Genomic DNA, 25,723 nt, shown 5'->3' on the forward strand with positions numbered 1-25,723 from the left:
ATTCATGAATTTTTACTAAACACGCTAAGTTTTCAGAGATTACGAATCGAGATTGTAGACTGTGACGTCACGGTGTCAGTATTTCCACTGTGAAGGAATTCGTTTCATCTCTAACTTGTAAGAACGAGAAAAATTGACTATTTTTCTTGTTAATATACATCAGAAATATCAACCTTGTAAATGATAAAAAATTCTTAATTGCCACAGAGGGAATCGATTCGCGGACACCTAAGTTACGATGCGAATGCTCAAGCCACTACCTTGAGTTTTATTGCACTTATATAACATGCAGAAAATTAACAACCATCGGGCAACTGCCGTAACAAATTAAATCAAGAGAGCAGCTCTAACAATAGCTGAACTCATTAAACATCAACACATAAGAAAAAAACAAAAACAAAAACAAAAAGAAAGAAAAAAGAAACAAAATTAAACAAAACGAGGCATTCTGAAGGTGACTCTTAGATTTTCGCCTAGATTCAGACGTACGGGAAGGAAAGAGTCTATATCAACACCACCTCTAAAAACCGACTAAAAAAACGCCGGTCCAACTCAAGAGGGAAGAGCTTTCAGCGAATGCGTCGCAAAAAATCAAAATACGTACAGGCATCTAACTAAGGCATGTAGCGCTGAAAATAAATTATCGTACACGCAATTAGGAAGAGCACCGCATGATGTTTCGCTGGTGAGAAAAAACGAAAATCTGGAAATAGCAAGTAATCAACAGTGAACTGATGCGGTGAGCGGCGGCTAATACGACCTAACATCTCCGTCAGACTTCTCCAAATTCAGGAAGTATCTGCGCACTGCGTATATCGAAGGTCCAATGTATCTTCTTTATTGCATTTTTCACAAATGGCATCAGAGGCGCGTTGAACAGCAAATAAACGTGCCCAAATAGGAATGAGCTGATGGACAACTTTAAACCAGACTTTGTGCATGTAAGAATGTAACACAGAATCAATAGTATTGACCCAGACTTGTGGACAAATCACCTGCGGGAAATGGTGGAGTACTCTAAGGCGCGTCTGAGGATGTGTTAACTCTGAAAAGGTACGATAAAATGTACGTGCGTTGTGACGGGCGGAGTCCATGATCATTCCAGTGTTGGACCAATTACGAATTAAGTTCATAACATAGGACGGACATTGGGCAGCAAACTATATAAAAGGAGGGTTCAGATGATTTTCATAACTCAGCCAGAAGCAACGTATCCACGGCTGTGTTACAGAGTCTCCAATGAGAAGAGCATTATAGAAATCGCACATGAACAATGTTTGGCATTTAAGGCGAAGGTGATCTAAAGTTTATCCGCCACGTAAACTCGGAAGGTAAAGTGCTGTACGGGGAATGCGGAAAATGAAGTCGCGCCAAATATGCCAAAAAACAGGGACTCAAACTTGCGTGCATACATTTCTGGTAGTGGGTAAACTCTCGCCCGGTACCACAGTTTGGAAACCACATAGTCGTTAATAAATGGAATACGATGTAATATATGTAGTCTTCGAAAACGCATGGAATATAAGAGTTGACGTACCTGTCATAACAGTGGGGACCAAAGCTCATCATAATGTTGAGTGGGACATGAAGTAAAGGGAATTCCTAGGATTGTTAAAGACGTGACATGAGGTATGGGTGGTGTACCAGGCGCATTTGGACGTAAGTGAAAACCATGGAACTGAGAAACTTGTGTTTTACGTATATTGTAGTGGAGACTGGAACAACGCGAACATCGCTGCAAAACTGGAAAACATTCTATCATAACTGCGGGATCCATTCCGGTGATGTTCATATCGTCAACATACGCAAACATATTTTGGCTGCGAAACATGGAGGGGCCAGGAAAAGATAATGTGGCCAATCGCCGAAGTAAAGTGTGTAGCACCAATGCAAAAAGCATGAAAGACAAACTGCAACCCTGGCGCAAGCCTCGTTTTAACGGAATAGCGGGGGATAAATGGTCATTAATCTGAATGCGAAAGTTCGCTGTAGCATAAAGATTGGAGACGACTTGCCGGAAGGCTAACGGGAAGCCCCAGGCTTCCAGAGTTAACGCTAGGTAGGCATGATCTACGCTAACATACGCTTTTTCCAGGTCCACCGCCAGTGCTCTCGTGACGGGAATGAAAATACGAAAAACATCTCTGAGTGAACGAAGAGTATACTGGAGGTTATGGATCTCATGGAGTGTCGCCTGAAAAGGAGTGATATAGCGACGAATAATTGGCAGTAGCCGCGAGGTGAGAACCTTCGTGAAAAGCTTTAGGTCGATTGGCAATAAAGAGATAGGGCGGAAGTCTGAAACCTCACATGTGGAAGATTTATTAATAAGTACCACGACAACGGTGTTACGCGAAAAGCTACTCCCGATAATAAATTGTTAAAGATAGTGACGAGTGTTGCACTGAGATGTGGCCAATAACGCCTATAAAATGCTATATTCAAGCCATCGATTCCAGAGGCACTACGACCTTTATCTTTCTTGAGAACATTGAAAATATTATTTTCAGTGATGGGATTCATTGATAGGTGACCTTCTTGATCCGTGAGTTGGTGGGGAATCGTGGGCAAGAATTCCGGTCCATAAGCATAATCCATCGGCTTTGCATTCGCAAAATCGATATAAAAGCATGTAAATTCATTTAAAATCTGGAAAGCTTCGTTGCTAGTCGTCCCGTCACTTAAAACAAGGCAAGGGATGTAAGTCGAACGCCTTGTTCGTAGAAGTCGGTCAACGTGATATATAGACGCAGTTTCCTCTGGGAAACAGTGGTAAAAATCCTCAGAAAAATAAGCTTGCAGCGATGAATGCATGTAGATCTGTCTCAATCGGAATTTAGATCGTTAATACGTGCTAAAGGAAAGCAGATGGAGCCCAAAGCTCACAAATATCACTATAAAAAAATTCGTGCAACTGACGAACGTCTTCACGCGCGACTCGACCGCGCCATTGAAAAAAAACTACGGATTTTGGGCTTATAATATGAGTTCCACCATGACCCGACAGTTGGGTTTTCTTTCTTTTTTCTTTCTTTTTTTTCTTTCTTTCTTTTTTTCATATTACACCAATAGACAAACCGAGTAGAAAACACAGCCACCACTTCCTCTCGTGACATAACTTCAGTATTAATTTTCCAAAAAGAAATATCGCGTGCTGCATCTATGAAAAAAGGCAATTTAAATGCCACTTCAATGTCGGAGTGGTCCGAAAAAGGCAAGGGAAGAGTAAGCAAATGGACCACTGTTGAACTTAAAGGTGCCGTTAAGTATGCGCGGTCGATTCTGCTCTTAGTCGTCGAACCACAGAAGGTAAAATCATGCGGCGAGTTGGAGACACTGATCGCATCATGTAGCTGCATAGCTCGCACAAGCTCCTCCAATGCATAACATGGAGGGGTGAGGGTGACACAATCTTGTGGGTTAATTACCGTATTAAAATCACCTATCAAAATACACTGATTAATACCGGGCAAAATTAAGACGGGATTGTGTGCGCATAAAACTGTTCCCTCCCCCGTACCATCAGATAGCCAGACGGAGCATACAATAGAAATCAACAAATATTTTGAATGAAACAACGAATGGCCCTCCCCTCGGAAGATATCAGCACTCTATCATACGTAAGACCCTTCCGTACCCAAAGTGCCACCCCTGTAGATGTTTCACAGTCAATTATTGCGTGGTAATCACTAAGAAAGTCTAACGACGAAAAAGTTAGTTCAAATATGCCACATACGTCGGGGTGACGGTGCTCAATAAATTGTTTAAGGAGGGCCTTATTAGACGCTGAACTGATACGATTGATGTTAAGAGATAACACTGTAAAGGAATTTACCGTCGACATTTCGTTACAAAACAAGAAATAATTAACAAAAATAACATACTCACTTCAAAAATAAGATTCGTCATCGTCGCACCAGAGTGAAAATGCTAGATGCAACCATTTCCCCTCGTGCAATATAGCTCTCTGGTGTCTCGTAACACAGAAAATAAAAATAACCATCAAAACATACATAACCAAAATATTGCCACAAACAAATGCGCACTGTTAGAATAAAGATTCCAAGGACAGGCACACCTACAGTTACGTGAGTTTCGAATCAGAAATAGTATGCACTTGCGACCTGGGGTAACGTGAGTGTTTTATCTGTTCCTTTAACTGCATCAAGAAGTAAACTCAATTCTTTTTTCTCGTTGATGACCTTGACACACTTCGCCTTTTTGTTGCGAAGCTGGGTCAGGAAAATCAGAAACATCACCTTGAGGAACTGTAGGAGAAATGATGACTTCTGCCTGTACTGGAGAGGAGGCACTCGACCCCGGAAGATTATCAGACAGCGAAACACTAGCTGACACTGGACGCACAACAACCAGTGGCGCATCTTGTGATGTTTGGGTTGTAAATTTGATACTGACTCCGCCGAAACTGCTTGCTCTGGTGAAAGCACCGATACAGGGCGTGGTGGTGGACTTTAAAAAAATCATTTGTTTTTCCACTAAAAAGTATCGATAATTCAACAAAGAAATAATTAGACCATGATAATTGAAATTCATCAAATTTTACCCATTACAAACACTTTGCCATTTTATATAGTAAATGTCAGATTCATCGTTATTGTAACAGAGCGGTGCTTGAGCGATTGACCGTAGAAATTCAAACTCCGATTAGTTAGAATTTCAGAACCTGATTTTATTATAAGTGTAAACTCTTTCGTCGGTAGAGAAGAGGCCGTGGATCAAGTGTCAGAGTTGATGACAATGTGTATTGGTGGGTCACTGGTTCATGGTGTGTGGTGGGTCAGAGTGGGTCATGGTGGGTGGTGGGTCAGAGTGGGTCGTAGGTCAGAGTTGGTCACGGTGGATGGTGGGTGGTGGGTCAAATTTTCACTGACTCACGACTCGGTTAACTGGTTTGGGTTCGGTTCAAACTTGAAACAGAATATGTCCGTTTATTTGAGAAAACAAACTGTAATTTGGTTCAGTTTTGTTTGAAAACAGACACTTTTCAGAATATCCGTATATATTTTACAAAAGTTCCAAACGATATGTAATGGCTTCGTTTTAGGTTAAGTTATTATGTGTCTACTGTTTCACTTTTGAATGGAATTACGATTCCCCATATTTTTTCTCAATATATTTTTTACGAAAAGACGTTAATGAGCAAAACAAAATATAACTGTTTTCGGTTCGGATTGGTTTGGGTTAACAGCTTGAAAATGTAATCTTTACTTTTAATGTCCCACGATTATGCCTGTTAAGATGAGGATAACTATGATTAAACCATGTGAATTATGATGTACGCATTGTTGGTATGAGAAAGTGGGAGTGTCCTGAGAATACCCACGAGCACGCTGTTGTCCGTCTCAAGCTTCCTTGCCTTGAGAGCCCACCAATCAGAAAGCTTAGTAGGCGGAGTCTCAGTTTCGGTTCCCGGTGGGATAGCCTTTGAAATATTAAATGTCGTCGATGTATCTGTTTTCGTGTCCCTGTCGTTCAGGGTTAACGGAAATAACTGTAAAACGAGGAAAAACGAATATAATAGAAATAAGTTACGGAGATATTTTCGGTGAATCAGAAAAAAGAGTGGCCTGATGCACCAGGGTCCAGCTAAGGATTCGAATTACTCTTAATTTCTTCTTCATGTTCTTGCGTGTTTGGAAGTCATTTTTAATTTAAATTTGAATTCTCTGGACTATAGTATTTTATCATGACCGAAATCAGTGTTTCATCGTTAATAAAATACTAGAATCCTTAAAGTGTTCAATTTGCTACATAGACGAGCGTTTCTTGAATTTTACTTAACACATCTGTCTCAGGGGAGTGGCTTGAGCATTCGTTTCGTAACTTAGGGGTGCGCGGATCGATTCTCTGTGTAGAATTTTTTTAAAAAAAATAGCATTTCCAAGGTTGAAATTTTTGACGTATATTAACATGACAAATAGTAAATTTCTTTCGTTCTTACAAGTTAGAGTTGAAACGACTTTCTTCACAGGGAAAATACTGACAACATGACGCCACAGTCTACAATCTCGATTCGTAATCTCCGAAAACTTAGCGAAAACTATTCATGAACACTTAAAATATGAGTCATAAATATGTCTGAAACGTTACTGTTTCATTGTGGAATTGTTTCTAAGTTCTTCCACACATACTAGGAATAATAATAATATTTTCGTTTGCCATTTCCGACACGTTCCATATATCTGTTCAACCAAAATTTGTAAATTGTAAGTATTCTTTTCTACATTTGTATACATATTTTCTTAAAATATCAATATAACGCATACATAATCCAGTCTTTTACCTACAGAAAGGGCGCTACTGTGTATCGTGATGAAGACAGATTCTACTTAGTTTCTGTTAAGACATCCGAAAGTTCGATTGTCGTATTGTTCAGGAGCTGACACCTTTTTCCCCTTCTTTTTCCTTCCAAAGTATCTTTATAAGGCAATTCATCCTAATAGAGGGTCAAAAAAATTCTTTTCATTTTTCTTAACTTCAGTTTGCTTATTTGCATTTTAATAGGACGTAATATTGAGGTCTCAAATATTCAGTAATAATAACAATAATAACAATAATATAGAAGATAAATTCCGTATGAGGACATACTGCATTAAAATCTGTAAAATCCCCCATAGCGTTAGGGAAAAGTTACAAAATTATGGGGATTGGAGAGAAGTGTCAGGATCATCAGGACATGTCCTCTGCATAGTTCCTACAACTAGCTAAATTTTAAACGGAATGTTTCCAGGCAAATTTCATGTATAAAGTAGGCTACTGAACTCACAAGAGCCCTAAGAAAATTTGTTTTTAAGTAATGGTTATGCCGGCTAAGAGACAGAAGACATCGATGGTGAGAATGAAAGAAATTTTGGAATCAAGAAGGTGGGAGGAAGCGGAACCCGGAGAAAAGTTACACACGGTGTTTGTCCAGCACAACGCATACTAGGCAGGAGCTTGGTGGAACAGGGTGAACCATTACATTCACAACACTTCAGTAATAATAATAATAATAATAATAATAATAATAATAATAATAATAATAATAATAATAATAATAATAATAATAATAATAATAATGGTATTAAAAGTTTTAAAGTTGCCCTAAAATTTCACAAAACGTACTTAAAAGTAGAGATTTCAGGGAAGGGGTTCCGTACCTTCAAGACACACCTTTGCAACTACTAGAATTTTAAACTAAAGAGTTCCACTAAAGTTTTATGTAGAAAGTATTCTACTGTATGTCTTAAGGAAAATAACTGTAATAAAAATAACTGAATATCACGCAACAGTAAGGCATATAATAATCTAATTTTTAGGATATGCAGAGGTAATTGTAAAAGCTTTACTACAAAAATACTTACACAGACCATAATTGAATGAGCTCTAAAATACAAAGTAAGAAAATAGCTTATAAGATTCAGTCTACAGAGCAATTGTTACTTAAAGAATGGACATACACTATTTCGAGTATCGAGACAAGACAAGAAAAGTTTACGATTCTTTTCGTCTCGTTTCGGTTCTATTGTCCAAAGTGAGACGATAATTTCAGTTAACCTTGTCCGTCTCGAATATAAAATGTTAACTTCCATGTTATTTTGTTTGTTTTAGAAACGAGACGAGAAATTCCTCTTCTCGTCGGCAACATTAAACAAAACCGAAATATACTTTCCAAATATCACGTTTCTGCTTGTGATGGTATGACGTGAACTTTAGTAAGCTCCTAGCTTTTATCTTGTACGAGAAAATAATAATTTTTATTAGTTTATTATTATTACTATTATTATTCTTGAAAATTTGATAGTTCAAGTATTGAAACATCTGAATATACAAATATCTGAATATAATAAAGCACATGTCATCGCCGATCAATCGACATCAAAAAACCTAAAGCAAAAAAATGCCCAACGTGGATTCGGACCGTGACCCTCCAAATTACTGGTCAAGCGCCTTGACCACTGAACCGAGATCACAGCGCGGTAAACGATTCGTCTTTGGACTAGTTACGTTTGGTTTCTTTGCCTTCGCTTGCAAAGTTGTATGTTATATTTCTTCCATTCAAAACATCTTTCGAATTTCTTTTATGATGATATAAGTGAATAATCTTCGGCAAAGTTTATATTAATAATTTGAGTTGTTCTTAAACCTTTAGTTCAGAAGTTTAATCCTTCTCCGCACGAAACTACAGATATAACAAATTTACTTCTCATACTCTCCATTTGTTTCAAAGCAGTCGCCATTACCTGGTCAAAGACTTATGTCTGTCACGAAACATTATTCTTGCATCTCATCTCTAGATGGAGAACTTTGAGCAAAGAAAATTGATCATTCACCTACCGTACAGCCATTATTTTATGCGAATAAAGATGTTACCTGGTGTGGAATCGAACCGAGGTTTTCTTACTGGAAGTCCAGCATGATACCCAGTGGTGACTTTAGAGGGTAGTCACGGGCCTACCCAAAAATTTAGATAAAGTTTTAAACGCAAAAAGATACTATAAAGAGTAAATATGCATGGTATGTCCGGAAAGTAATAGGACTGAGTCGATTTAAAAAAAATATATTGAGCCAATCGTTACAATTCTTTAAAAAAAATCAAAATAGGCTCCTTCTGCGTCGATGTAGCGCTGCCAGCGCGATTTCCAATCATTGAAGGCGTCACGGAAGTCATTCTCTGGAATAGCCTTGAGAGCCGCGGTGCAAGCTGCTTGGATCCCGTCTGTCGTCTCAAAATGCTTGCCTTTCATCGGGCGTTTCAGGCGAGGAAACAAAAAGAAGTCCGGGGGCCACATCTGGGCTGTAGGGCGGCTGCAAAAGCGTTGGGATGCCGGCCTTGGTCAGGTATCTGTTCACAAGAAAGGCGGTGTGAGCCGGGGCCTTGTCGTGGTGCAGCTTCCAGTCGGCTCCGATGTCTGGTCGGACCCGATTGACCCTTCGTTTGAGTCTCTTGAGCACTTCCACGTAAAACTTGGCGTTGACGGTTTTACCAGGAGGAAAAAAATCATGGTGGACGATGCCTTTGATGTCAAAAAAACAATGAGCATCGTTTTCACTTTGGATTTGCTCATTCTTCCCTTTTTTGGGCGAGGAGACGCCGGTGTGTGCCACTCAGAAGATTGCCTCTTTGTCTCGGGATCATACTCAAAGATCCATGATTCATCACCTGTGATTACGTTATTCAAAAATTGGGGGTCACTTTCACACATGTTCAAATTTTCTTGGCACAATTCCACTCGCCGCAATTTCTGGTCTTCAGTGAGCACTTTTGGGACAATCTTCGCGCACACCTTGCGCATGTTCAAATGCTCCGTCACAATTTCATGAACCACAGTTTTTGGTAAATTTAACATCTGGGCAATTAAACGAATACTTAGTCGAAGGTCTAAGTTCAAAACTTCGCACACACGAGTCACATTGTCGGTGTTTGTCGAAGTCGAAGGTCTTCCAGCACGGTCTTCATCGGCGACCTCTTCCCGGCCCTCCGAAAAGACCTTGTGCCACCGAAACACACCACTTCTTGCTAAATCATCATCTGGGTATGCCTGCTTGATCATATCAAACGTCTCTGTCTCAGATTTACCGAGTTTAACACAGAATTTAATCGCGTACCTCTGCTCTAACGAACGCTGCATTTTCGGCTTGCACCACTCACAGAAACACGTCGCGCGAAAAAGCCTGTTCTGACTCTCCGTGTGTTCGGAGACAACTGACCAGCCGCTCGTTCTTTAGCTAGGAACGCCCTCTAGCGGATCCAGTCGGTTCGCGTACGCTCCGAAGTACAGTCATGGCGGAATAAAATCAGTCCTATTACTTTCCGGACAAACCATGTATTTTCAACTTTTTATATTATGGTAGATAATTATTTAGCAAATAGCATCAACCAGTGATGTGAAATTTATTTCCTCCTGTCATTAATCAATCAAATGTTTATATGTATCCATAAGTGAGGGAGCAGGCCTACCCAAACTTAAAATCCGTCCCCTGATGGTACCGATACTCCGCAGTTTACTCTACGGAAAATGCGTTTTCAACAAATGGTGAAGTGATCCTTTCTAAGACCAATAACATGAAAAGAGGATACTTGAGATCAGTGAAGTTTCGAACGGCACTGGCATTTCCTGTAAGTGTTATTTGTCCTTTCCCAAACTACATTCTTAAATCATCTCCGTGATACAGGTGTGTGATTCCTCCCTCTTAAGGATTGCTCGTTTAGTATGAGAAGTCACTCTTCGATTCTGCATGACCGCTTTGTAAAAAAATCTTTGAGTTGAAAAGAACTTGAACCTACGTTGATTAGCTGTATTACTCCACCAGCTGTATTATAAGTCCACCATGTTACCCCTACACTATCTTCCCTCAGGAAACAATAAACTAAATATTAGTAAGTTCAGCCCTGATGTTTGGAGCGAGCCGGTAATGTTCTTCCTGCAATAACATTTCCACCAAAGTGCATGCCGAAAGTCATTTATTCGATGACCTGGAGACAAACTAAATAACATGCAATGCAGGAAAATTACAGAAATAATAACATATTATACAGTAATTTCGCCGTGCATATTCAAAAGTACGCTTATAATAATAATAATAATAATAATAATAATAATAATAATAATAATAATAATAATAATAATAATAATAGTAGTAGTAGTAATAAATATTCACCTTCACAGTATAGTTTTAACCTCAAAGAACTACTTACGTATTCGTGCGAGTGGACATTGTTTCGAGTCCATTGGGGACTATTCAACACAGTGATTCTTAATATAGTTTGACCACAACTGTAAGTTCCGTCGTTAGAAGCTCAGCTGTTTGTTTTAGTGTTTCTTAGCAATTATTATTGTTAATGTTTAGTACTAATAATACTTTTTGTCTTTGCTTATTGCTTTTATTCTTGTCTTCATTTCGAAAGAGAAGAATATCAGAACAAATGCCACCATAATTAATCTTATTTTGCATATAAACGCCATTCGCAATTAGTAAAGAGCAAAAATTGAACGTTCCGACGTAGCTGCAAAACGTAAAGTGGTGCAGGTCGAATCCATACTCATGGTCATTAAGAATACAATAATCACATGCCTTAATCCCTTGACTACGATTTCTACGCTGAGTAAAATATAAATTATCCAATTTCTATACTGCTCCCATTATACTCAAGTTTATACGGATGTTTTTCTTTCCTTATTACAAATAAGTTGAAGATGTGGAAATAATTTTGATATTGGCGATCAGTGACAAAAATCCGAGTAAACACTGTGTGCATTCTTTACCATAATGTGAATATAGGGTGCATGTCTTCATTCGTCTTTCTCTCTTCATGTCTTTCTTTATCATGTCTTTGTTTCCCTTTCTTCTCTCTCTATTTATCTTTATCTCTTACTCATTACTTCACTTTTTCACACCTTCTCTCTTCTCGCACGCGTGCTGCGTCAGAGTTAAACCGGACCTCTCTGAAAAACGTATTGACTAACCTAACCTAAACAGAAGGCTCGCAGTACTCAACGTAGAAATTGTAGTCGAGAGGTTTAAGGCATGTAGTGATTATACATAGAATGACAATGAATATGGGTTCGAACCCCTCCACTTCCATTTTTTTATTTTTTGCAGTTTATTCCCGAACGTTCAATTTTTATTCTTTACAAATTGTAAATGACGTTTACATTCAAAATAAGAGGAATTTTGATTGCATTTGTTCTAATATTCTTCTCTTTCGACATGAAGACAAGAATAAAAACAATACGCAATGACAAAAATATTATCAGTAATGAACATTGCCAATAATAATTGCTACGAAAGATTAAATAATTATTTTACCATCTCTCATGTGATGTATGCATTATTAACAAAACTTTAAAAAAAATTCCTTGCGGGGGATTCGAACTGACGTCCCTTGCATTTGTAATTCAGCACCTTAACCACTATACCAAGATCATTGCGTGGTAAACGTTTAGTTGTTGGTATATTTGCTGGTATTTGTATTTTATGTTCCCACTTCGACAACTTTTACTCTTTTCTCTCCGTTTAGCAGCTGTTTTGTGCTTTCTATTTTGGTGTCGTTCTCTATTTACACTATGCACTATTCGTATTCACAGCTTGTGCCCCTATACAATGTCTTATTCAGATTAGGCTTTCATTCTTGCCCCTCGGTAAACATTTGATTCATTTAATTCTCATATTCTCCAAGGCTGGAGCGCAGGAATACCAGACTCAAAAAACAGATGTACATTTATTTTCCTGACAGATAGTACTACTATGAGCAAAATAAATGACGCATCTCTTTATTTCGAAGTTTTTTGAAAATATCCCCGTTTTCTTTACACGTTCGAAATTTCGGAAGATTTCCCAAGCAGGACAGGTTACTAACAAATACGTTTTTTAATATTTGTGTTAGATATTAGCTTAAAATAAATAAATTAGAAGCAAAAAGACATTAAATCGACATAAATCTCGAGAATTACCAACTCTGCTAAAGTGGGAAATTTTCAAGAACGCCAGGGAATTATGCAGTTCAACACGAAGCAGCGACATCTGTGTCATTGAGAGAAATGTGGATTAAATCTACAAACAAACTTTTAACGAAATACTTCTAATATGTTTTATTATGTGCATTATCTGCAAACTCCAAATATATAAATCTATGTCAAGTATTAACGTAAAGATAGAGCAAAAAGTGGAAATTATCTATGGAAAAGGACGAATTAGTAGCGCGACCGTAATGAAAAATCGTCTTTACCGGAACAGGATCAGTTTACTTAAGAAAACAAAAATAGCTCAGTTTGTTATAGCAACGAGTCTTTATGCCGAATGTAGTGGGTTTGAACCTCATGGAAGTATCGCTGTCATTTTTATTACTATGGTTATTTAATTTATTTTCTATGTGGTAAAGAATCAAATTGTAATATATGTGTAAAATTCATGACGATACCAAAAAGAGAAAAAAAATATCGTTGTCGTACTTGCATTAGCGTCCCTAATTTTGTTTGCAAACAGTTTCGTAATTATTTCCCCTGTGCTTACTGCTCATTATATGCTCGCTGGCGCATAACGAATGTTTCCCAGTAAATGTTAATTCTAATTTGGAGAATTCTATAAAGTTTCACAATCTTTATCACTAGATAGTCTTCTATCTACTTTTTTCTACATTTTGATAACAGATTTCCCTATTAAATGTTTAATTTTCCCTATATATATTTAATCACGGAAAAGTTTTACAATGTATTTGTCTTAAATTGAAATTGTTTTGAATTTACCACATGAGGTAAGTAACCCGAGATACGGACAAAATCTCGCGGCCGTAACATCGCCGCCCAAAATCTCGCCGGCCAAAACCTCGCGTGGCCAAAACCTCGCGTTGCCAAAACCTCGCCGCGAATGAAACTTTTCTTTAAAAGTTACCCAATGAGTTTCTTAATATGCAATTCCACATTACAAATAATAATAATAATAATAATAATAATAATAATAATAATAATAATAATAATAATAATAATAATAATAATAAGAAGAAGAAGAAGAAGAAGAAGAAGAAAAAGATACAAAACATTGTGTGCGTGGGCTTTCTCGGGTTATTTCCGTTTCCTACCACTTTCTTTGTTCGATCATTTCCTTCATCCTGGTCATCTACGTCTCCTCTAACTTACAGGACATAATCAAGGGACGTCGTAAAAACTCATATATTATTTCATACTTTCATAAATATTATTAGATTTTTGTTAAAATTTTAAGTTTTTGGAAGTTCCAAAGTTCATTAAACTAACCCCGTTAGTTGCCATTACTTTTCTTATGCAGACTTTCTTTCCCTATAACCAGTTTAAAACATCCTGTCGCCCTACTTTCGCATTGAAATCCTCTAATACAGAAATAGAATTTTCATATAATACCGCGGGACTTGGTCAAATACCCGTGATACTTCTTCTGAAACAGCGTCTTTTATACCATCATCCTTATCATCTGTTGGAACATTTACATTTTGGTCAGGCGAGATTTTGGGTATGGCGATATTTTGGGGCGCGAGGTTTTGGAAGACGAGGTTTTGGCAAGGCGAGGTTTTGGCCCGGCGAGATTTTGGCCCGCGAGGTTTTGGGTGGCAAGGTTTTGGCCCCGCGAGATTTTGGCCCGCGATGTTTTGGGCGGGCGAGGATTTGGCCAGGCGAGATTTTGTCCCGCGAGGTTTTGGGCGGCGAGGGTTTGGCCCAGCGAGATTTTGGCCCGCGAGGTTTTGGGTGGCGAAGTTTTGGCCAGGCGAGGTTTTGGCCCCGCGACAGTTTGGGTGGCGAGGTTTTGGCCAGGCAAGATTTTGTCACGCGAGGTTTTGGGCGGCGAGGTTTTGGTCAAGCGAGGTTTTGGCCCGGCGGGATTTTGGGCCGCGAGGTTTTGGCCAGGCGAGGTTTTGGTCCGTGAGGTTGTCGCCGCGAGGTTTTGTATCCCAAACCAAATAGCCTGAAGGAGAAAAACTCAAGTAACTGATATTCTATGTAAAAGCAACCTATTGTAGAATGATGATACTTCTTATCTTCAGCACATAATCTTTACGTTAGAGAGTCAGACAGAAAAAAAATTCTGTTTTCTCCTTTCCTATGGCCACCCATCTTAAACCTCTATATACCATTGTTCGTCTCACAAAATTTCGGTGCTCCAAAAATATTCATATAATAATAATAATAATAATAATAATACTAATAATAATCCTGAATATGCCATCCTTACATAATGTAAGGATATCTTAGTTTCTTAGTTTAAATCTTAGATATCTTAGTTTAAAATGATTTCTTTAGTAATTATATGAGCAACCATGTATGAGAGGGTACGACGTTTTATTTTGCCCCTCTCATTTCAGTACCCTTCCAGCAGAAAATAATTTCTGATAAGCAGGGCAGACAAAATGAATAAGAAATATATTTACAGATTCTCTGCCCTTTCATGATTGGAATATCACGTAGCATTTTTTTTTTATTTTACCAAAGATGGCCCTGTGCGGTTAGAGGTATGTAACTAAATAAATACCTAATATATAGCGCCCCTTGATTGTAATATCCATTTCTTTACTTGTACGAGGGAGCCCCTACACAATCAAAGGTGGCAAAAATAATAGGAAAAGTGTCTATTGATTTCAGTGGAGGATCCAACACGAACTCCTGGGGGGGGGGGGGGAGTGAAAGATTGTTTTGATGATGTGAAGCTGTCAGAAATTACCATTTAACTAAACTAAACATAATAGTGGGGTGAACCGGAACCCAGTCAGTTTAAATTGATGTAAAGGTTTAATTTTTGGCTTCATATTAAAGTTTTGGTTTCAAGTGAGTATTTCAGTCCGAGTGGTCAATGATCAAATCTCGTGGGGGTTTTCACTGTAGGTTAATACGGCCCCCTTATGAGAAAAGGGAAAAATATTAAAATGTTATAATAAAATATTATAACTTTCGAATTTTTCGTCTATTTTAAACAAATTATTGGCTTCATATTAAAGTCTTGGCTTCAAATGAGAATTTCAGTCCGTGTGGAAAATGATCAAATCTCGGCTCTTCGGTGTAGGGGTTTCGGCTTCTTTATTGGACAAGATTCACATAGCTGATATTGCAAAATTGTTTTGTATACATGAGTGGAAACTTGCACCATTTGGTTAATTTTACCTCTTATATTTTGCAGATTCAAATTCCAAGCAATAGTTACTTCGCAAAGCTAAAAGAAGGCACTTACTGGTTTCATTAAAACGAAATGTCTTTTTTGAGAAGTTGTCATGGAGCAGACGAACGAACAGGCAACCAAATGTTGGTTGAGTCGGATGGTTGAAACTCGTTAAGCTTGCTTCAATTATTATTATTATTATTATTATTATTATTATTATATGCTCTATTATTATTATTATTATTATTATTAATAATAATAATAATAATAATAATAATAATAATAATAATAATAATAATAATAATACAGCATTCACCTTTGGTGCATGGGGTCCGTGGCTCGATTCCACTTCGCGCCAAGTGAAATTTGAGGTGGACAAATACCATGTGCATGGGTATGGGTTTTCTTGGGATTTTCCATTTTCCTCCCACTTTCTTCATTTCACCATTTCATTCATCACCATTCTCCCTTAGCGTAGGTGCATAATCGTGCAACGTTAAACTAGATATTCCATTTAATTTTAATTTCAATAATAATAATAATAATAATAATAATAATAATAATAATAATAAACAATTAATTCAACTGAAAGGACTGTAATTTATGTTGACGGCAATTATCATAAATATGCAACCATTATAAAAACAATGCTTTGAGTAGAAAGATAATCCTGTCCCAAGTGTTAACGAATAAGCAGGAGAAGAGACATGTCTCGAGAAAGAGACGAGACGCGCTTTGTGACATCTAAAATAAGATATGACAAATGTTTTGGACACGAGATAGCTTTTAAAATGTCTCGTCTTATATGGAATGTCTCGAAAACAAAAGTCTAAGTTTTATTTTTTTTTTTCAAGATTTTTCTCTCAAAAGTAGCTCTCTGCCTTAAAATTAATAACGGCATTTCTGATTTAAAAAAGATAAATAATACCTAAAGTTAATAGTTAACTTTTCGAAAAGAAGCTTCATTAAGGGTGAACCTGAAAGATGTCCACAAACTTTGGGAGATGATTCATGACATCAAAGGGAGACAAATGGTCCTCTTGCAGTTTTCGAATTCAGCTTCGTTGTCAAGATACAGGGTTGCCAACTGGCCGTGTTTGAGAAACTCACTGGGAATAAATACAACTCCAAGAATAAACTACAACTCATATATTTTTCAGGTCAATTGACTTATACCATGTTGCAAGGTTAAATATTTATTTATGAAGTGTGTACAAAATTTGCCTGTGTCTTTTCTGAGAAAATCGTCGAGAAAAAGTCACCTCCAAGAATAAACTACCCCTAGTATTTTTTTCCAAGAGAAATATCTGATACTGCAATATAGGGTTGTTAATTAAATATTGATTAATGAAAAATAAACAAAATTGTTAAAACCATTTTGGAGAAAATAGCTTTTTTTCGATTTTCGGCTGTTAGTAAACAACACTTATTTTAGGCGATAGGAAAAGAAATTCGAAAATATCCTGTAGGAATACTATTTAAACTCTAAGTTTAAAATCTGGTGTAGATACGTTGAACAGTATGGCCTCTAGGTGTGTGCACAGAAAAGTGTACCGAACAGACGTACCGGAAGGACGGGTATCGAAAAATCACATTATCGGCATGTAGATGCCATGAAGTATGTAAATCCGTTGAAATCTGAATTTGGTATACTATTTTCAAAATCACCATATTTTCTTCTTTTTTTTTGTCGCTCGAAAAAGAAAAGCCTGAGTTTACCACAAAAAGCTAGGGAGTTTACCAAAAAATATTCAATTACAGGGCCACCGCACTAAACTTTTTCAATTCAATTTCTTAACTGTGTTAGGCCACAGTTGTTACTGAAGTGTGTATTTGGATAATACGAATCGATTGAAGAAAATCCACACTACAAAACTAACTCACACTTTGAACACATTTTCATTAGACATATAATAGAGCAATTAATGCAATAATTGTTTATAAAATATGAAAAAAAATCAAATGTCATTTTTGAGAAAGTCGTTCAAAAAGAACACGTCAGGAGTAACTTACCTCTTGTGAATTGTTTCGAACAATGAGTTAAGATATACTTGGGTTATTAATGAAATATTTATTTGCGAAATTTGAACAAAATCGCCTGTCGTCCGAGAAAATTGTCGGGGAAATAAGCTTGACCCCCAAAATAAACTATCCGTTGTAATTGTTTTTCATAGAAATGTCTTATACTAAAATATAGGGTTATTGATGAAATACTCATTTATGAATTATCAATAAAATTGTCCGAGTAATTTTTGAGAAAATCGTGAGGGAAAAATGTGACTTGCTCCATACTTTAATTTTGCAGGTCAGTGTTCGAAGTTAAATTTGGAAAGGGAACAATCTTTATTTCATGGAAATAATGCACCAGAAAGACATCTTATTTTCGGGGCTCTTCGGAAGGACCCAAGGGTACCTGGTGGAAAAACTGACCTAGGTTTTTTTCCAGAAAGGCAATATGATATGGAATGACATATATAAGTTATAGATACCTCTCACATTTGAAAGGTCGTCTTATTTAGGATGAGTACAATTGACGTGTTGTGCACAAAAGCGGGCCAACACAATAATTTGAATTGGATCACTACGGTATTGCACATAACAGAAGATAAATTAGCTCAATGCAAAAAGAAACTTTGATTGAAATGAAAGGAAATAAGTTAACTTTTACTTGGGTCAGGTTTGTATTCAAAATAAACACTTTGTCGTCAGTATGGGTATAACTTTAAAAAGAGTGACAGGCAGGCCACTTTTGTGTCCAACGCGTCAATTTTAAACCTCTTCAATTTGACAAATTGAGGTGTACTCCTTGGAATGTACAGTACATACCTTAGGAAATGAAAATGGGTAATAGGGACTGGTAGACCTTTTGATTTGGCAGCTTGAGCTATACCCCTTTTTTGATAATGAAAACTTTGTTTAGAATATATTCGTTTTAGGTTTGAGCTGATAACAATTTTGAGAATTGTGAGAAATTGATATATTATTTTATTTTATTTTTGAATCTAGGACCAAGTAATGCTATTCCAGACGAGTGCAAGCGTTTGCGTAGCTAGATTTATTTATTTTATTTTATTTTATTTTATTTTATTTTATTTTATTTTATATTTTTTGATAGGGATGTTCCTTTAGTTCTGAAAATTGTTATGTAATATTATGTCAGGTTAGATTAAAATTATGAACACTGTTAGGAAAAACGATTCAAGTCAAAGGGTTTATATTTGAAACTATTTTGAAATACTTTATGTTTGTGTGGCAAAACAGGTCAAATTGAAAATATTGTTCCCAGCTGGCAATACTTGGTTATTCGTATACAATTTATTTCGTAAATTAATTTCCGACATTAGAAAGAAAGCGAACTGAGTTAATTACTATTACATTCCTTGGGTTTATTACATTAGTAATTTTGTAAAGCTCTTACCTAGTTCATGGGGAAATTCCTCACAAGCTATCGCGATGCTTATACTAACTCCTGTCAGTAAGCTGTCACTGAATCCTGCACCAATTGACATTCCGTCGACAAAGTTGTGAAGACCATCTCCAAAGATAACCATCCACGCAACAGTTGCAATAGAACCATTCTTTAATTTGTCAGCGTGATGAGTGTGGTTATGAGATTTCTGTAAAATTAAATAATAAAATATATGATTGGTGATCATTGTTTTCATAGAATCAACTTCCATAGTTTATAGCGGAGGTCCACAAGTATGCTTCGACAGTGTATTACTGTGAAATTCCTGTGTTTTCGACTAAAATTTGAAAAATTATCTTCTTTCAGCAATTTCTAGGTTATAGCTGGTTATGCTTACTGAAAGGTGATTCATAAAATAACTTTATAATTTGATTCACTTACAAACAATCCACTACAAATATGAGCAATCAGTTCTGAATTATACAACAAGTGTGTAGAATGAATTTTATTACAACAAATGGCAGAAGTTCTAAACGGCATACATCCTGAACGGCACTAGTCCTTAAAAATATTTTTTTCTACAATTGCGTCTATGCAAATAATATTGTATAAACTCTACACACAGATAACAAATGATACCATGTTCCATAGAATATTTAAGTTTGTAGTTTGTATCAGGGGAGCCCAGCAATGACCAGTTATTGAATCCGTTGCAGCTGAGGTTGTACAGAATATCTGCAATATCAATTCTTATAATCATGTGAAATATTCTCCTTCCTTTAACTTCTATCTAGAACAATTAGTTAACACTGCAGTGGTCGCGCGTTCTACTATTGTAGAACAGGGGTTTTATTTTTGAAATCCTGAACAATTGCCATCACGCTCGACCTTGAGCGGTTATGTACCTTTCTCCGAAAGCCTTTTGTACATTCCAGTCTATTTTCAGCCCTTATACTTGCAACTTCTCCGATTTGTTCCATGATTTCATTCGTGTTCTACTATTGTAGATCGCGCGACTATTGGCGTACTGGTTTGTTTCGTATTAGTGATTTATTTTGCTTTACATTTTCACGTTATTTTTGTCGAATACGTGATTGTATATATTTGGAATGTCAGAACATAACAGAGAACAGGTGCTTCTCTGGTTAGAGGAGGCAGAAAGTGACTATGAAAGTGTATTTGGGATCGAAGATGTGAAGGAGCTAGAGGAAGATTTTGTTGAATAAACAGTTGAGTGCAGTGATACCGAAGATGTACCAGACATTATACCGTAGGAAGAAGAAAACATTGTATAGTATAAGCCAGTGTTGAAGTCACGGGTCCTGCTAAACTACCTTCTCTCGACATACGTGCGTTTTATATCGGTAGGGAAAGAAATTTGGAACCATCTCGCTGGTATGTAGATCCCATAACGCCAAGAAACTCACGAACTCCCAATTTGAATATAATACCAGCTTTTCGTAGGCTTGGCCCACAAGACATTATGTTCATGCCTAATTGATGATGAGCGTACATGGTGTTAATGCTCTTAATACATTTAGAGCAAATAAGAACGATGAGAATGCCAGACGTAAGAACGTTCTACAGGATCTAACTTTGAGTTGATAAAACCAGTGAAAAACCATGGAATCCTTGCCAAACAGCTTCGACACAGAGGGAAACTTCTGCTTGGCTTCAGCAAGGGTGTTCCATCACCACAAGACAGAGCTTTCGGGATAGGAAAATGTTTCTTTTGAGGCCGTTCTCGCAACAACTCAACAAGAAAAAAAAATTTGGAAAATTCCAGAGAGGGGTGTGCCCAGACAACCAGAAAAGCCTGTGTGACGATTGCTTGGAGTACACAATCATTCAAAAAGATTACATGAAATCATTCTACCTGTATTATCTATCATAGAAGAAGGTTTATGCTGTTATTTCAACTTACACCTAAACATTTATTAGATCTTTCGTTCGAAATTGTTAATATGTTAAATAAGATATACCTAATGCTTATTTTTGTTAATATTCTCGTATTAATCAAATAAAATAATTTAAAAATATTTTAAAACCTGTATAAGAATATAATTAACATACACAAGATCGAATATTGCTAAAAGTCATAACACTATAGAAAAATACTGATGTTCTACAATAGTAGAACGCGCGACCACTCACGTAACGGTGGGGGGCGCGACCAACGCAGTGTTAACTTGATGATACTAAAAGAAAGTTTGCATTGGGTATTTAATAATATATTAATGTGATCTAATGTACGATATGTAATTAGAGTTTAATTTGAACTTGTTCTTGCTTGACATTTTTAAATCGAAAACCTCAAACAGCTCAACGTTGAGAAACAAACCAAAGTTCTTTGGTAGACCTGGCACTATCTGAATGTTTCTGTTATTGTGTAATGCCTTTATATCTGCAGTCAGTTCCACTTTACAGAGGGAAACACAAAACCAGCGTGACCGAGTGGCTGTCATATTGGGTTTTGGCCACCATCTTGGTTTTACTCCACCTGTGAACTTGAAGACATGCCAATGGTTCATTCTGACTACCCATGGGTAATAAATCAAAGGAGATAAGCTCAAGTAAAAGTTTCTCCATACATGTCTCTCTGGTCCCGGTCCACTCAGGAATGATGGTTAGTTAATACATATTTTGTAGGCCTAAATTATGCGCAATAAAATAACTGTAAACATAAAATATTTAATGTAACACATAATTCTTTCAAGTATAAGGATGTAAGTGTCAAGCGCCAGCGCCCTCTCACATTGTTGCGAGCGCTTCTTAGCCTCGGTACCCTATTCGGCCGCATATTTCACATGGGTTTTGAGCCAGTCCTGAGTATAAAATCTCTGTAGCAGATGTTTATTACTGTGACTGAGAAAAGAGCCAGCTGTCTCGCACTGTTTTACCATCAAAAGATTGGTAGACTTGCTTGATATATTACGAACAGTTATTAGCTCTCTCCGTAATGCCCTTTGCATTTCGAATCAAAGAGTTTGTTACCCAGTAAGCTCCTACTTAAAGAACAATAAAAGGAACACTTTGGGTAACAATTCAAACGGAAATTGAGCTCCCTCGTGGCTAAGCGGTTAGCGTACGCGCCTTTGGCGTGGGAGACCCGGGTTCGATTCCCGGCGGGAGCTCATGTGGTTCGGATTCCACATTAATCAGTAGGTCCACGTCTCATATAGCCTCGCTGCTGAAAGGGACGCTAAACTAAAATCAACTCAACTCAAACGGAAATTATATGTAAAAATGTAAAGTTTATATGGACAATATAATTATATTAATATGCAGTTTCAACTTTGTGTTTCTAATGCATCTATTTCAACTTTGTGGTTCGCCAATATAACTGTTGATTGAATTCTAATATAATTATTGTGTTAAACTCTAGGATTATTATATCATCAACAATAATTTATAATTTACTTATTCCTCATAAAATTTGATTTTTTCTTACTCTCATTTACAGTCAATCGTATCTAAATGAAGTTTTAACCAGTGGCGGCCCGTGGGGGAAGGCTGCAGGACTGCAGCCCCCTTAACGTAATTCCATACTTCCGATTCGTGACTTAATAATCAATCTTTATATATTGCACTTTTTACGCGCGTTTTGTTGTTCAATTTTTCACCTCTTAGAAGCAAATTTGTTGTTCCGCTTCACTCCCTGGGACTGCCAGTACAATCTCGCTTGGCCTTTCTTACGATGCTATGATTCCACTTCCTCCTCTTTTTAGCATGTCTTTACTGGTAACGTGTGGACTGCTTTACATGCAGTCCTTTCGAGTGCTTAACAGTTTGCGCAAGCGCGCCCTTCTCATTTTCTGTTCGTCTGCTCTGATCAACGATGAGTACGTATATTCAGGCTTGCCAACTCCAGGGAAATATCCTCTGGCGAATTCCATCCAAAAACTTTAGTTTCTGACTTTAGCTTCTTTGGTTAGCAACGTTGAGTATACTTATGTTGTTTGGGGTTTGTTTGTTTGTCTGCTGGCGGGATGTTTATAGTAGGCAGCTGATTTATTCTGTGCAATATTCGATTATATTTAATTCTTTGAAAATGCGATTATATTTAATTCTTTAATTCTTTCAGTATTTGCGTGGGGGACGCGGCAGAAGTCCTAAATGGCAGAAGTCCTAAAATGCAGAAGTCCTAAACGGCATTAGACCTAAAATGCACAAGTCCTAAAAATTATTTCGCGGCACAAGTCCTAAATGGCAGAAGTCCTAAAGTGCAGAAGTCCTAAAGTGCAGAAGTCCTAAAATGCAGAAGTCCTAAAGTGCAGAAGTCCTAAAGTGCAGAAGTCCTAAAATGCAGAAGTCCTAAAAGGCAGAAGTCCTAAAAATCATACCGAGGCAGAAGTCCTAAAGTGCAGAAGTCCTAAAGTGCAGAAGTCCTAAAAATCTCTTGTGGCGCTACCATCGCGTCCGTAAGAAGAATACTGTCAATCTGTTAGTCAAGTTTTAGATATACTGTTTCATATTACAGAGCCTTAGTTCTTACAAGTTATTTGTATAAATACATATTCTATCGTTCTGAAATAATAAATAAATAAATAAATAAATGAAGCCTATTGTCTTTTCTTACTCTTTCCATGATATATTTCTATGTTGACAAAATTTTAACTTTCTACCAAATGTGATTCCCAGATCTTTCATAATGTCTGTTTTTCTCTATTTCCACACCATTGACTTCATATTCGTAACATAATATTGTGTTTTAGTTATGTACGTCATAAATTTTGCTTTCCTTGTGTTGTTTTGAAGTAAATTATTTTTACACATATATTTCTTATACAGAAGTCTTTCTGTAGCAAATAATTGTCATATTCGTAATTAACTACTCCTGGGATACGGCTGTTTCGGTGTAAGACGTTTTGGTGCAGGGCGTTTCGGTGTACGGATTGCTCGGTGTAAGGACGTTCGCCGGTTAAGGTGAGGCTGGTTCGGTGTAAAAGTTCTAATGTTTACACCGAAACGTCCACTCTTCAAAATGAAAATTATTCGTTAGGGAGAAATAAATTCACGAAGTAGAATATATAAATTAATAAATAAAATAAAAATTAAATGTTTCTGTAATTGGCAAGGGTTACTTATTTATAGTGAGTCCCCTCGCTTCACTCTATGTCAGAACTTCTTATATCCTCAAATGTTATAATTATTAATTGATTGGGAAAACGTTTTACGGTAATGATATATAGTAAAAAAGTGTGTGATGCATAAACATTGTGTACACCACACACACCTTATTACGGCAATAACTGTGCACAAATCGCAAAATGCTGTACAATCTTTGAAAGAAAATTTTCAAACACAGATGGTTTTTCTTCCAATAACCGCTTTTATATCATGCATACCCAATAAGAAAACTGATTATGAATCAGTGATGAGATCTTAATTATATTATTACGGAGATGTAAATTCATGTTATAGTTGTAGAGAAGGACAGTGTCAGAAAAATGTCTCAATAAAATTTTTAACGGCCTAAAGAACACAACAAGAGGCTGAATCCTACCAGTTGTTCCTGCAGAAATTGTTTCTATTATGAGTTACTCTTTTGTTCTTAAACGTGTTTAATAATTACAGCAAATGAAGGATGTTTATAATAGAATGTGAAAGAATACAGTTTTAAAAGAATTAAACTACGTCAACATGTTAAAATAATTAAAAGAACCTAATTAATTAGCCACTTTGTACTCTCATTTGCTTAACTGGAATAACCGAGGCCTAAAGGAAAAGAGTTTTCTGCCCAAATCTTATAAGCAGTGGGATATTTTAATATTATAGAAATTGACCCTCCTTCCCCTTAGAAGTGTAATTTTCAAGATACTGAAACATATAGTATTTTATTACTTTTAGTTAAAAGTTCAAATACCGAGTTTCACGCATCTAGCTAAAACAAATCCTTCCTTAATTTATTTACATATTTTCTGAGTAAGTAATGGGGAATTCGAACATTTAAAAAGTGCTCCCTTTGCTCTTTCCTTTTTATGTGTTCAATTTTCAGTTTTTTTTTTTAACAGGAAAGATTATATGCCAAGTTTCATTTTACTAGCTTCAGAAACTACCCTTTAAAAAAATCTTGCCCCGCCCGTTTTACGATACTTATTTCCAAAAATTCTTTCTTATGTCCTGCTTTCATAAGAAAATTATATTTTATAATTAAAATTTAACGACTCTACTTGTAGTAGTATGCCCAAAAAATCACTCATCTTTACTCTTTTATATAAGAGTACAGAAGATAAATACAGTCAAACAAATGGATTTCCATGAACAGTTTCCGATTTCTTATAACTACCTGATTCGTACATTTCCCACAAGCTGTGATTTTAAATTTACGCTCTGCCAAGGTCCAGGTTTCAAAAAGGAACTAACTGGAAATATAATAATATTATGTATTTGTGTACATGTGTAATATGTATACATTTATTGTCTTATTGAAGCTTTCGTAATCTGGAAATAAACTTTTGATTTGCTTTTAATATATAAAAATCATGCTCCCCTAGAAAAATTTGCAGGCTACACCCCTAAATGACTATGTAGTAATTTCTGCAAAAATGGCACAGGACCTAAAATTTAGGTCTAATGCCTATATTTTTAGGACTTGTGCCATTTAAGACTTATTAATGTCACCCACTGTATTGCATAATAAATGTTCTTTGCTCAATTTTAAATTTACTGCGTTCTTTATGTATACAGTTG

The 25,723-nt window shown here is 36.6% G+C and overlaps 1 protein-coding gene across 4 annotated transcripts in view; it reads right to left on the reverse strand.

The window, feature by feature from the left end:
- Positions 1-25,723, reverse strand: part of LOC145688404 (metal cation symporter ZIP14-like) — a 511,696-nt gene that overhangs the window by 75,425 nt on the left and 410,548 nt on the right. For all 4 annotated transcript variants that reach the window (XM_081762589.1, XM_081762588.1, XM_081762587.1 and 1 more), the window contains one exon: positions 19,040-19,238. In XM_081762589.1, coding sequence (XP_081618715.1) covers positions 19,040-19,238 — 199 coding nt within the window. The remainder of the gene's footprint in view (positions 1-19,039; positions 19,239-25,723) is intronic.

This window comes from Thermobia domestica, chromosome 6 (genome assembly GCF_964235325.1).
Source record: "Thermobia domestica chromosome 6, izTheDome1.hap1.1, whole genome shotgun sequence".
NCBI lineage: Eukaryota > Metazoa > Arthropoda > Insecta > Zygentoma > Lepismatidae > Thermobia > Thermobia domestica.